Here is a 12212-nt window from a genome sequence, read left to right on the forward strand (position 1 = left end):
TAACAAGTTATAAGAGGAGAATCTCCGGGGATCATAAATGAAGTACCACTGGTCTGGATGGAATATTCCAGTACACGTATTGTTATAAGATAGACATAAAAATGTGCTGAAACCACAAGAAATCTCGGCACAAACATGTACCTGATAAAAGCCACCGAGAAAACAGGAGTTAGAAGCAGGAGAAGAGAAGGAGGGAAGAGAAAAGGCAACTGTAAGAAAGTAGAGCAACTGCCAAGAAGAAGATGAATGATCTGGCTCAAAATGAGAACAGTTTCAAAGAAGGGCAAAGGGATAGACTACCCGATCCAGCTCACAAGAAGTCTGGAGTAGGAGAGAAGAGTGCGGAAGGGAAATCGGTGTTCCCCTGAGCGAGCAGGTAGGCAGAAGCGTGGGTGAGACTGATGTGGCTCCTGGGGCTTCCGGAGCAAGGGGAGGACTGAGCAGAGTGTCCCAGGCCGTTGCGTGTGGGGCAGAATTTGTGAGAGTAAAAGGAGATTTGAGAATCCATGTGCAGTAGAGTCTTTGGCAGCCAATTTCCATATCAGAGACTCAAACGAGGAGAGTTTAAATGAGGACTTGAGGAAGAAGGGATTTGGGGGTTTGAGGGAGGGAGAGTCTGGGGTGCCATGCAGCTGGGGATGGGCCCGGTAGAGCGAGGACCACCAAGCACAAGTGAGGAGACCTGTCCCTTGGGGCAGGAGACAAGAGGAGGAAACGCCTGGGGAGGGGTCCAGAGGGGCTTCCCCCCGGGAGATGGTTCCCCACTCCTTCAGCAGCCTTCTCTCAGAGGTCACATCCCAGAGGGCTGCTTGGGCCTCGCCCCTGAGGTCACCCCTCACATCAGTGTGCTGGAGCCACTGCGAGTAAAAGTCTATTTACGCCTCCTAAAGACGCGGAGTCACACTGCGCTTCAGGGAAACCCCATGAACTTGACTCCCTGGAAACACAAACTGTGGGGTACTGAGTCACTAGGCTAATGAGCACCTCCGATGCTCCCCACAGGGCAGACGGCGTAAACAGAGCTTGTTTCATTATTCGCCCCCAAACAATGCAGAAAGCAAATAATAAATGTGGGAGAGATGCATTGAAGAAAACCAAAAGGGGTGATTGAGGAGAAGGCAGAGCGTGAAATCTGGTGGTCACTCAGGAGGGAACAGGTGGGTAGAGAGGACCCAGGGACCAGGGTCACACACGTCTTAGAAACTTCTCTGCTTTTTCCCCGAAACAGGATAAATGTGAGTAAGTCAATGGTCACGAAGGAAAACTAAGAGAGTTAACTGTGGGCACGCTGAAACAGGCTGAATCGCCCACATCGGGGTCATCTGGCCTGGGCCGGACATCACACGCTCAGCAGACGACTTCACAGGTGTGGAAGAAAGGACTGCACCACACCTTCACTCTCACCATGAAGGTCGATGAGCGTTGGAGGAGCTAGAGGTGTGCAGTCTGATCTAGATGCTACTCGAGGTATACGTGTATTGAAGTATCCTGCGGACCCCTACTCCTGTAACTTTTATGCTTTTATATGTATCGATTTAAAAAATAAATAGATTATACTCCTTAATTCATAATACATTACCATCACCTAAAAAATAATTAATTTTTAAAAGGTGTCCAAATCTACTGACAGCAAACAACCTGGTCTCCCCAAGACACAGAAGGGATCCTTCTGCCATATTGCATGGGATTACTGAAACGCCCTGGCCAGAGGTTAAGTGTATGGGGTCTGTAGATAGAGTGGAGAGACAGGAGACAGTCCACCCCTGTAAGTTTTCCAAGTTTCTTCCTAGAAGGGAGCAAAAGGGTCTGAACCACACCGCTCTGGAACTCTGCCCTCCCCTGACATGGATGTTTTCTTCCCACCTGCATTAGCACCAACCTGTCCGTCTGTGACATGAATGTGTCACTGTGCTCCGCAAAATGGTCTTTGCTAAAACCATGCCTAAAGAGCCCAGATTAGGAAAGTGAATTATTTTATTAAGCTCCTTTTTTTTTTTAGTTTTTATTTTTTAAGCTCCCTTTGTTAACAGAATAAAAAGAGCATTAAACACATGTCAATGGAGTAAGCATAAGGCTTCTTCCCTGATTACAAAAGATACATCTTGTGTCTTTAAGACAAAGAGATCTTGTAAAGGAGGAGGCTGGCGGTGTGTAGGTGTAGCCAATTTATCACTGTCACTGTCAGGAAGCTGGCCATGGCTCCTCTGCAGGGGCTGGCGACAGGACCGCCCGCCACCTCAGGGAGAGGAGCAGGGAGGCAGGGATCTCTGCTGTGGAGCCAGGCTCTGCAGCAAACAGGAGCCCTACCAGCTCTAGCCAGGAAATCTAAGACAGCAGATCACAACATTTCCAAGTGAAAGAAATGGTATTTGGAAAGAAATGACATTACTCAAATTCATGGCCTCCCCGTGATAACCTAAAGTCTAATGTGGGGAGAAAGAGTCCCTCAATTTTGAGTATGTGAAATTAATGTTTTAAGATTATTCCTCTAAGGAATAATATATTTGGGCAGGAGTGTGGCTCAGTGTAGAGCACCTGCTGAGAGTGCATGAGGGGCCCCGGGTTCCAACACCAGGACTGGGGGGGAAAAAAGGAAAAAAAAATACCTCCCAGGAATAATAAATTTCAACCAGAGAGATCATTTTTTTCCTTAAAATTGCATTAGCAAAATGAGTTCAAACTGTATGTGAATTCACAGAATTTCTCCTATCTCAAAAGATACATTTATATTAATGCTGGTAAATCCCTATTAATCCCCACCTGCACCTCTGTCCGTCCAAACTTAAACCCATGTTACAACCAAAAGGGCATAAATGACAGCTAATATTTCAAACGGGTGTAAAGATCCCATGCTCTAAAGGAGGACGCTGGAATACCTGGCTGGACCCAAGAAAGTGTGAGCTGCAGGAACAGGTGGGGGCATTAGACTGGCAGGGGCAGATTCTACCCTTCAGCCTGTGTCTTTACGTGGCTGCTATAGATGGAAGAAGCTCTAATAAGGTCCCTCACATCAGCAAAATTAAGGGGCTAGAGTTACAAGTTCCAACTCGAGTAGTGCCCTGCGCCAGGTGAGGGGTGAGGACAAGTGGCGGAAACGGTCAGAATGCTAAGCCAGGGGAAAGGTCACCTACGAAACTGTCCAAGGGCAGCCCTCGGGAGGGGCATGGGTGGGACTGGAGAAGGGAACCTGGGGGCTTAGCTGTCTGAAGGACATTTCTACTCCACAGAGAAACTTAAAAACAACTCTCTGGGTATGTGACGAGTTCAAGGAGGTTAAATTACGGAGGCAAGAAAGAGTGAAAAGTTGCAAGAGGCCCATTCAGCAGTGGGTGTGAGGCCAAGGAGCCCAGAGGAAGCTGTAATCCCTCCTGTGACATCTGAGCAAGTGGCTCACGATACAGCCTCTGGAACCCAGAGCTCCTGCTTCCTCCACTTTGAGCCGCGCTGCAGATATTAAAATAGAAATCCATTCTGATTCCAAGTCAAACCATATCTAAAATGGAGGGAAATAAATAGATATCTAAAATAGTTGATATCTAGAATTCATAGTATCTGAGCAAGATTTCCAGTCTATGTCCAAACACCAACCAAGGCTGCGCTGAATCAGACGTGGTATGGAGGAGACCGCCGCCACTCACCAATGAAGTGATTGTGCCCCAAAGTCAGCATCTCCTCCAAGAGGACAAGGCCCCCGGGAGCCTGGAGGGGGGTCACACTTCTTCCGTCTATGAGGGAGCACTGTTGAAACCCCGTGGCAGTGACCTTCCACAGCAAAATCAGAGAAGCAGTAGCATCTTGCCGAATTCTGAAAACAGGAATGATGTCATTGAAAATCTCTTCCAGAAAAATCCATCCCAGAACCAATTCGTCAAGTTAAAACTAAAGGCAGCATGTCCATCCCAGAGATGTGGGGAAGCTGAGAGAAGGATGGTGTGGACACTTGTCAACTTTGGGTACCCCCCCCCAAGTTTCCCCACATTTACTAGAAACGTCTAACTCCCACCTGCTTAAAACCACCACAGGGCAACTGAAGGGTGCCTCACCTTGGTAACAATTTTTTAAAATGATAAAAGGAGCACAATGGTTCTTTTACAGACAGACCACACAACGTAAAGAGTCTTGCTTAAATTTATCTCAAATGTGTACGGCAACTCAACACAACCCCCTGGGTTGTATTCACTGCCCAGATGAGCAAACTGTGTCATTCTCCCTGCCCCCTTCAGGTCTCCCCTGGTTTCTTGTGGATTTCAGGATACAATCCAGAGAATGAGCTGCCATCAAAGGCCCTCAACCCCTCCCTGCTCCGACTCCTGCACCTTATCCCAGTAACCCAGCGCCCCAGCAGGGAGGAGCTACCCTGTCTCCTCCCAGCCCAGTTCTCCCCCAGCTCCTCCATCTGCACCCAGGAAATACACAGCTGCCCGTTAGCAGCTGCCCATTCTCCCTGTGTCCCGGAAGGACTTGGTTCCACCTCTGGCTGAAGGTTCCCCGGGTGCTCTCTGCAGAGCTGTTCCCCCAATACAGAGCCCCAGGGGGCTCGGGAAAGTTTGGTAACAACTGAATGCAGGAATAAATTAAATGGTAAGGGGCTAGGAAACCCCACACATGGATTGGGGTGCCCACAGATCATCTGGCATTCTGACTTTGCTCAGTCTGGGTCATTTCCATCCAGTTCTACAGCCTAACAGGGTCTCAGGTTTGTTGAGTGAGAGGGAAAAAAAGTGTTTAGAGGGACAGAAGACCAGAATAATTCAGACAGGCTCATGAGAGCCAAGTAGTATCATCTGAGCAAGAAAGGCCTGGGAGATGGTTTCTTAAAAAGGAAACTAGTACACGAGTTAGTCAACAGCGCTCCTCGGCACTCCCTCACGCGGTTCTGGACTAGGGCTTTCAGCTGCTGTGAGCACCTAAAACCCTGAGGACCGGGGTCCCCCTGCTGGTGGAGCTGGGAGTGGCCTCAGACCCTCCTCCCTGCGGGGACCTTGCTCCTGTGTCCAAGTCCACTGCCCTTTCTGGCGCTTCCCCTACCAGAGGAACCTCAAGACCTGGGGAGGAGGGTGCAGGGGCACTGTAACCAAGTCCCCTTCCAGATGCCACTATTGGGAAAGCAAGATGGGCCAAAAGGACCCATATTTACGAAAAAGGATTAGAGTGCCCACAGTCCCTTAAAAGGAAAGTAATGCATTGAAATGGTTGATCAGGACCTCATGTCCCCAACCTTCTAAAATCCCCAACGACTGGACAGCAAATGTCCAGAGACTGCATGGGTGGTGTGAGGAGGGTGGAACAAAGGAGGACAGGCAGAGGGGGTGTCAGCCAGGCTGGACACTGCGGTGCTGGGTCTGCCCCCACTCCCCCGCACCGTGAGTCCCCAGTGCTGACTTCCCTGATGCAGGAAAGCTGATTTCCCACTGCCTCTCCTCCATCTCCCCCTGGGGACAGTTTGTGATTTGAAGAAGCTTAAACTTAAGACAAAACAAAACACTCAGTTGCTTGCTTTGAAGGAGGAAATTGTAATGTGAGAATTTTAAATTTGGGATAAATTATGCAAATGAATTTAACCAAATGTTCTATTAATATCTTAAAAGGCCAGTAATCCTGGAAGCCACAGTCATGTGGGAGATGAAGTACCTGGTTCCAGGTCTCATCGGAGGCCTCAGGGCTTTGTCCCCCCATTAGCCTCGGCCAATCCAGTCTCCTCCCTGCACATCTCCAGCCCCCTGGGTCCCAACTCTAAAGTCCTCTTCTGAGACAGCTTCCTCCAGGTTTCCAGCAGCATGGGCTGCGTCTACCTATGGACTCTGTTCATGATCTGCAGACCACTGCCCCTTTACAGTGATCCTTGCGCCTCCTGGTGCTGACAGGTACATTTGTGGGCACCACCCAGCACACAGGTGCTGGTACCAAGCTTAGCAGCTGTTCCGTGGGAGTGGGTGGTTTGGATGGCTATTGTGTTTTTTCAGGTTCTGGTGACTGTTTTTTTTTTTTTTTTTTCTGCAGTACTGGGGATTGAATCCAGGGATGCTCTACCTCAGAGCTACATCCCCAGCCCTTTTTAATTTCTGCAGAGACAGGGTCTTGCTAAATCACCCAGGCTGGGCTGGAACTCTCAATTCTCGTTCCTCAGCCTCCTGAGTCACTGGGACCACAGATATGCGCCACTGCGCCCCGCAATCTTAACAAATTTCCACCAAGAATCCTCTTACTTTACTGAGGTGTTCTGTGGCACTTCGAAGGACACCAGGCGGCCACCTGCAGAGCTGTTAGAGCTGGCATTCCCACAGGCGCTGTCGGGGACCACCTGGAGAAAAGGAGGACATGCTGTTGGCTGATCACAGTACAGGACAAGGTCGCAAAGCACAACTCCATGAGCCACACCCCTGGGCCTCTCCAGACGAGCTGCTGTCCGGCTGCAAGGGACACATGCACTAGGCCTTGAAAGAAGAGGAGACTTTGCCCTGACTTTATGAACTGCAGCTCCCACAAGAGCAGTCTACGGGTTTCCAGGACTTTAAAAATGGATACATACGCTATTTTAGGAAAAGAGGCACGGTTTCACTCCCTATTCTTTTTCATTCCCTGTTCCTTGCGCATCCTGGTGCTGACAAGGGACTGAATGCTTAAAGAACGGGAGGGATTGTGGCTGTGAGTGTTAGTGCCCAGGAGAGCACACCTTCACACCTGCAAGGACAGGGAGCACCTGGCCCAGCTCCCTGAGCCATGCAGGGAAGCTGCCCTTCTCTCCTGAGGGCCACACCTACATTGTTAAATTGAATTAATTAACTAATTGCCTTCACCTAGAGCAGGGAAAACAGGAGTATGAAAACACTTCCCCATCACAGAATCAACTGAAAACAGTAGAGAAATGGTCAGGAATTTCCCCCAACACTTATTTGCCAGAACACCCTAGAGCTCCATTCTGTGGCTAAAATCCACCTTTGATACTCAAAGACTTCCATTTTAAATTTAAATTGTTAAATTCGTGGAAAAGACACTGGTCGTTGAGTTTCAGTCCCCTAAGCCCCAAATAGCTTCATGTTTTCAAAGCAGCATTATTTCATGGAAAAGGGAAGCCCAAACGCATCCCCCCATATTTCCTGCCGACACTTCTAACCTCTTCTTCAACAGCCCAACAGCCCAAGACAAAGAGCACGACTACAAGATGGAGCATTTCTTCTCTACACTTTCCGTCTGAGGAAAGCATGACTTTAAATAAACAGATTGAAATGGCTGGTGGGGGGGAGATTTTCTTTAAAGGATGCCTCCTAGATAAACTTGGAATCAAATCTAGTTCACATTCAATAAAGGCGTCATCCCGCAAGGAGGGATTCAAATCCTAACTTCAAAGCACTTATTAAGAGTCTGAAGTCAGAACCAGTTTCACCGCGTTTTAAGTAGCTGGAACCACTGCCCTGCAGTCAGAACGAGGCCGTCGTAAACTGAGCGGCACTAAAAAGAAGTGGGTCAACCGTTTAGCAGGCAAGAAAATGGGAGAAGAAACTTCACTGCCTCCTTTACAACATCAGGGACATTTTTAGACACCTTCCTCAACTCTAATACATGCTTCGCAAAGACCCATGTGTTTTTCAAGCTATGAAATTTGTAATAATAGGTCACTGGGTTTACGTGAATGTCAGATACGTATAGTGAAAGATGTGGGATGGAATTGTGCTCTACCAATGTCACCTCCGATTCTTGATGTGGATTCGCCTTCCAACTTTTCTAGCCAGCAAAATTATACTTTATGTCAACTTTTAGAAGCCTGTCAAAAAAATCCGCAGGATGAGACTTATTTTGGTACCTGAGATTGAACCCAGGGGTGCTTAACCACTGAGCCACCTCCTCAGCCCATTTTCATTGTTTATTGAGAGACAGGGCCTGGTGAAGTTGCTTAGGGCTTCGCTAAGTTGCTAAAGCTGGCTTTGAACCCCAAATCGTCTTGTCAGCCTCAGGAGTCACTGGGAATACAGGCACGTGCCACCGTGCCAGCAGGATGAGACTTTAGAAGACATTGAAGGTATAACAGCCAAAACCTGATAGACTAAATCCCGTGGAAATACTGCAAGGTACCAAAATTAAAAACTAAACAGTAATATGATAACAGAAAAAACAATCAGGTCTTTAAAGGTTTGTATTGTCCCAAATCCACATCTTAACACCCTAACTCCCAGGCTGATAGTATTAGGAGGCAGGGCCTTGGGCAGGTCATTAGCTCACGAGGGAAAAGCCCTATGCACGGGACTAACTCCTTATAAATGAGGCCTGAGGGATCCTGGTCCCCCTTGAACCATATGAGGTTACAGTCAGAAGGCACTTCTGTGAATAAGTGGGCCCTCCCGAGGCTCCAAATCTGCCCTGATCTGGGACTTCCTGGTCTCCAGAACTGTCAGGAATAAACATCTGTGTTTATAAGCCACCTGGTTTATGTGTTTGGGTTACAGCAGCCCAAACAGACTAAGACATACCCTAGGAAGGAAAACCAGTTCAACAATGACTCGATTATTTGACTCTACACTGAGGTGTCTGCCCCCAAATCAAAGATTATCTCACAGAAATGTAAGTGGATATCACTCCAGAAAATAATCTCCTTCACTTTGGTTTTCATTGACTCCTTTTATGCTTGCAAAGCCATGATACACACAGGTACAGAGTAACATGACCCACGTTTTGGTTCAATAGAAAACTTTATAGGTCTTCCATCTTTATTGCTCACATAAGAACCACTAGAATTATCTTAACGTTTCTGGTTTCTTATGTGAAAATATACACCATACAATGAGCTCACCTCCACTTGATCCCACTTCATTTCTACAACTTTCTGCCCAGTTTTCGGCTGCCAGGTTGGCAGTGTCACTGTTGCCTGAGAGCGTGGCAGGATTATGTCAGGCTCCTGGGTGGCAGGGACAGGCTGAAGCTGTCTGGGCACCATGGACTCGGTCCAGCCAGAGGCTGGGAGACTGGGAAGTGCCTGTTCACAGTTGGGACCTTCATAGCCCTCGTCGCAAGTGCAGAGGTAGCCATCGCTGCTGCTGCTGGGGCTGCTGCTGCTGGGGCTGCTGCTGCTGGGGCTGCTGCAGTTGCCATGGCGACAAGGGCTGCTGGCACAAGGATCTACAACGAGCTGAAACGAGAGCATAAATGGGTCAATTATTCCCTCATAAGAAAAGCGGTGCGATCGCTGGGAAATTAGCTCCCGGTCTCGGAGTCACCGTGATGTGGAAACGCTCTTCCTCTGTTCTCAGTTATGTGTGTTTCCCAAGGTCATCTCAACACTGACCTTGCTGCAGAGAACAGGCACCCAGCCTGTGGAACTGCAGTGGAGAACAGCCTTCCCCCAACCCCAAACCCCAAATACTGCTGATTTCAGGATCTCGTTATTTGGAAGAATTTTCTAAAATAAAAATTGTTAATACTGAGGCTTATTAGGAAAAAAACACATTTGACATTTGTAGCTGTCTGTCATGACAAAGGTTTCAGGAATCTAAATTGGAATCTCCTTTTTCATATCCTGGACCTTTGCAAAGTTTCCTCGTGGGCAACGATGGACCAATTTTCCTGCCCTATGGAGTGGGCTTACCTGGGTCTCCCAATTTCCTTCCTGCTTGGCAACCCTATTAATTCAATAGCATCACAGTTTGCATGAGAACTGAAGCTGGTAGGGGGGGTGCTTAAGTAGAATTTAATGACATCTTTACCTCATTATTTTGGAGAGTGATTACAAAGACATGTGACCCCAATAGATAATGGAAGACAAAAATTTGGTTCTATGTCTTCATGAAGAAAGAGTTTATCTCCGAGTCCTTTGCTGCTGACCTCTGGGGGGCCATTGGTTGGTACCTGGGGACACTAGAAAACAATGGGGAAAGATGGACTGCTCCTCTGGAGGCCACAGAAGGGGCCAGGCACGCTCTCAGTACTATTCAGTTATGATTTGTTTCTGTGATAAGAGAAAATGAGATCTCTGGCTGCCGTACCCTGGGCTTTCCAGAGCTGATTGCAAAAAAGGATTCAGTGCAGAGTAGATGACAGAGAAACGGGGCCCTCAATTCTCTTGTTGAAATGAGTTCACACACGTCAACACACGTGGGTAGAATTCTGCCTGGTGAAACGGCTACTCCTTCTGCTAATTACCCTCATCTAGCAATTTCCAACCAGCTCCTTAAGGAACAGCAAGGGATTGGGGATTGGATCAAATGAAGCTCCGAAAACACCACATTAATTCTGTGCTATTACTTGGCAATTCCATCACAGAATCTCAGATAAGAGTGGCTGGGATAGTCCCTGAAGAGATGCTCAAGCATCAATAATTCAAAATATTGATCATCTATCAAATCAAAGTAAAACCCTCTTTCCAAGCAAGACAAAGCCCTTGCTAATCTGGGCCCTTCCTACCTACCTTCTGAGGTCTTCTCCTCCCGTGGACCTTTCTCCTGCCCTGCACCCTCCCTCTCACTTTCTGTCCCTGGACTGTGCCAAGCTCATTACCACCCCAGGGCCTTTGTGCCTATTGGCCCTCTGACTCGGATGACTTTCTCCAGACTTGTATGGCTCTCTCCCTCATTTCATTTAGTTCACCACCTCAGAGAAGACTTCCCTACTAGGCAATCTAAAATAGTCCCTTTCTTCTATCCCACAAAAACATGAGTTCCATGAAGGCAGGAACTTAGCTGCACCATTAGCAAATCCCTGTTTTGCCAAGGGACACAGAATACATGGGAGGACTTTAAGATGTTGAAGGAGAGAGACACAGATTGACGGATTGGTATCTGGGAAGCGGTGTGTGCTGGGGAGGATGTGAGTGGCTCATTTGGTCATGACGTTAGCTCGTGGCTGATTTATTTTTAGGAAGGCCTCGTGGAACGGTGTCACCTCAAGAGTCGTCTGACAGGAAGAAGGAAGGGTTTAATTAGCAGGAACAAAGAGGACGATAAACCTATGCTCCGTAAATCAACTTTAAAAACATCTGAGGTTGGCCTAGACACTAAAAGGGATTTTCATCCATGCAGACAGAAAACAGGCACACGTTCAACGACAAGGATTCACACAGGAGCTGATCTGGGAGCCCAGGCCTCGCTGCACGGCTTAGCGGAGGGTGCTGCCGGCCAAGGAGCACCCCGAGTCTCTGCTGCCATCACTGCTCATCCTGGGGGAACGTGGCACAGCCTGAGCCAGCATGTCCCCCTCCCACAGTAGAGGCCACCTGGTCCCCAACACATGGCCGCTACGTTCTCAAAGAGCACTGCCGTGTGGCAGTTCCCTTGTCCTCCCAAGAGCCCTGAGCCTGTGTCAGAAAGGGAAGGGCACGGGGAGAGAAGGGCCCGTCACAGCCAGAACCATGCCACGTCCTCTGACGTCCACAGTTGACATCAAATTATTTTCATGCAAAAAAAAATCCTCATGGAGAAGGCAAAAGGCAAAGTCCTATTTATGTAGGAGACAAAAGGTAAAGACAGGCTAAATGTGGGTGAATGAGAATCACTTCGAATGCCTTTTAGCATAAAGGTAGACGAGGCCGATGCTCAGTGAACCTGATTGGGGCCTTCCTGTGCACCAGGGGCTGTGCCAGGCCTGGGGGTTAATGTTAAAGGCACAACAGAGCCATAGGCCCTGCCCCCAGAGCGTTCATGTCTAAAAACCTAGTTCAGCACTAAGAAGAGCCAGCACCACCCGCCAAGCACTGAGCGTTGAACAGTTCACATCCCTAAGTTCCTCCCCACAGCCTCTCAGGTATTTATCATCCATTATTTAGTACTGAGGCTTGGCACTGACTTTTACTCAGAATAACAGTAAAAGGCTTCACAAAATCTTACTGGCCCCATGTGATCTACCCACCCCAGTCTCTTGAGCCTCTTCCCCCCCACACCAACCCCAGCACTGCTCCTGTAAGTCCTCAGACACTCACCTGCCTCAGGGCTCTTGCACCTACTCAGCCTGCACTGCCCTGACTGCTCATTGCTGCCCTGAGCCTACTTCAAGTCTCTGCTCCCATGCCACCTTCTGAGAGGGTGTCCCCAAGCATCCTATGTGACAATGTAGTCTCCAACCCTGTCACTGTTGACTCTTCCCGCTTTGGTTGATTTTTTATAAAACATCTGTCATCTAACATATTGCTTTTTTAAAAAACTAAGATATTGACTGTCTTCCTCCACTGGAATGTAAGCTTGGAGAGAGTAGGTTTCTTTCTTTTTTTTTTTTTTTCTTTTTTCTGTTTT

At 48.1% G+C, this 12212-nt stretch overlaps 1 protein-coding gene across 1 annotated transcript in view; it reads right to left on the minus strand.

Annotated features, from left to right (window-relative positions):
- Positions 1-12212, minus strand: part of Dner (delta/notch like EGF repeat containing) — a 296027-nt gene that overhangs the window by 164288 nt on the left and 119527 nt on the right. The window contains exons 2-4 of the mRNA XM_021727111.3: positions 8786-9121; positions 6207-6301; positions 3639-3805 (exon numbers count right to left, since the gene is read on the minus strand). Coding sequence (XP_021582786.2) covers positions 3639-3805; positions 6207-6301; positions 8786-9121 — 598 coding nt within the window. The remainder of the gene's footprint in view (positions 1-3638; positions 3806-6206; positions 6302-8785; positions 9122-12212) is intronic.

This window comes from Ictidomys tridecemlineatus, chromosome 7 (assembly GCF_052094955.1).
Source record: "Ictidomys tridecemlineatus isolate mIctTri1 chromosome 7, mIctTri1.hap1, whole genome shotgun sequence".
In the NCBI taxonomy this organism is placed as follows: domain Eukaryota; kingdom Metazoa; phylum Chordata; class Mammalia; order Rodentia; family Sciuridae; genus Ictidomys; species Ictidomys tridecemlineatus.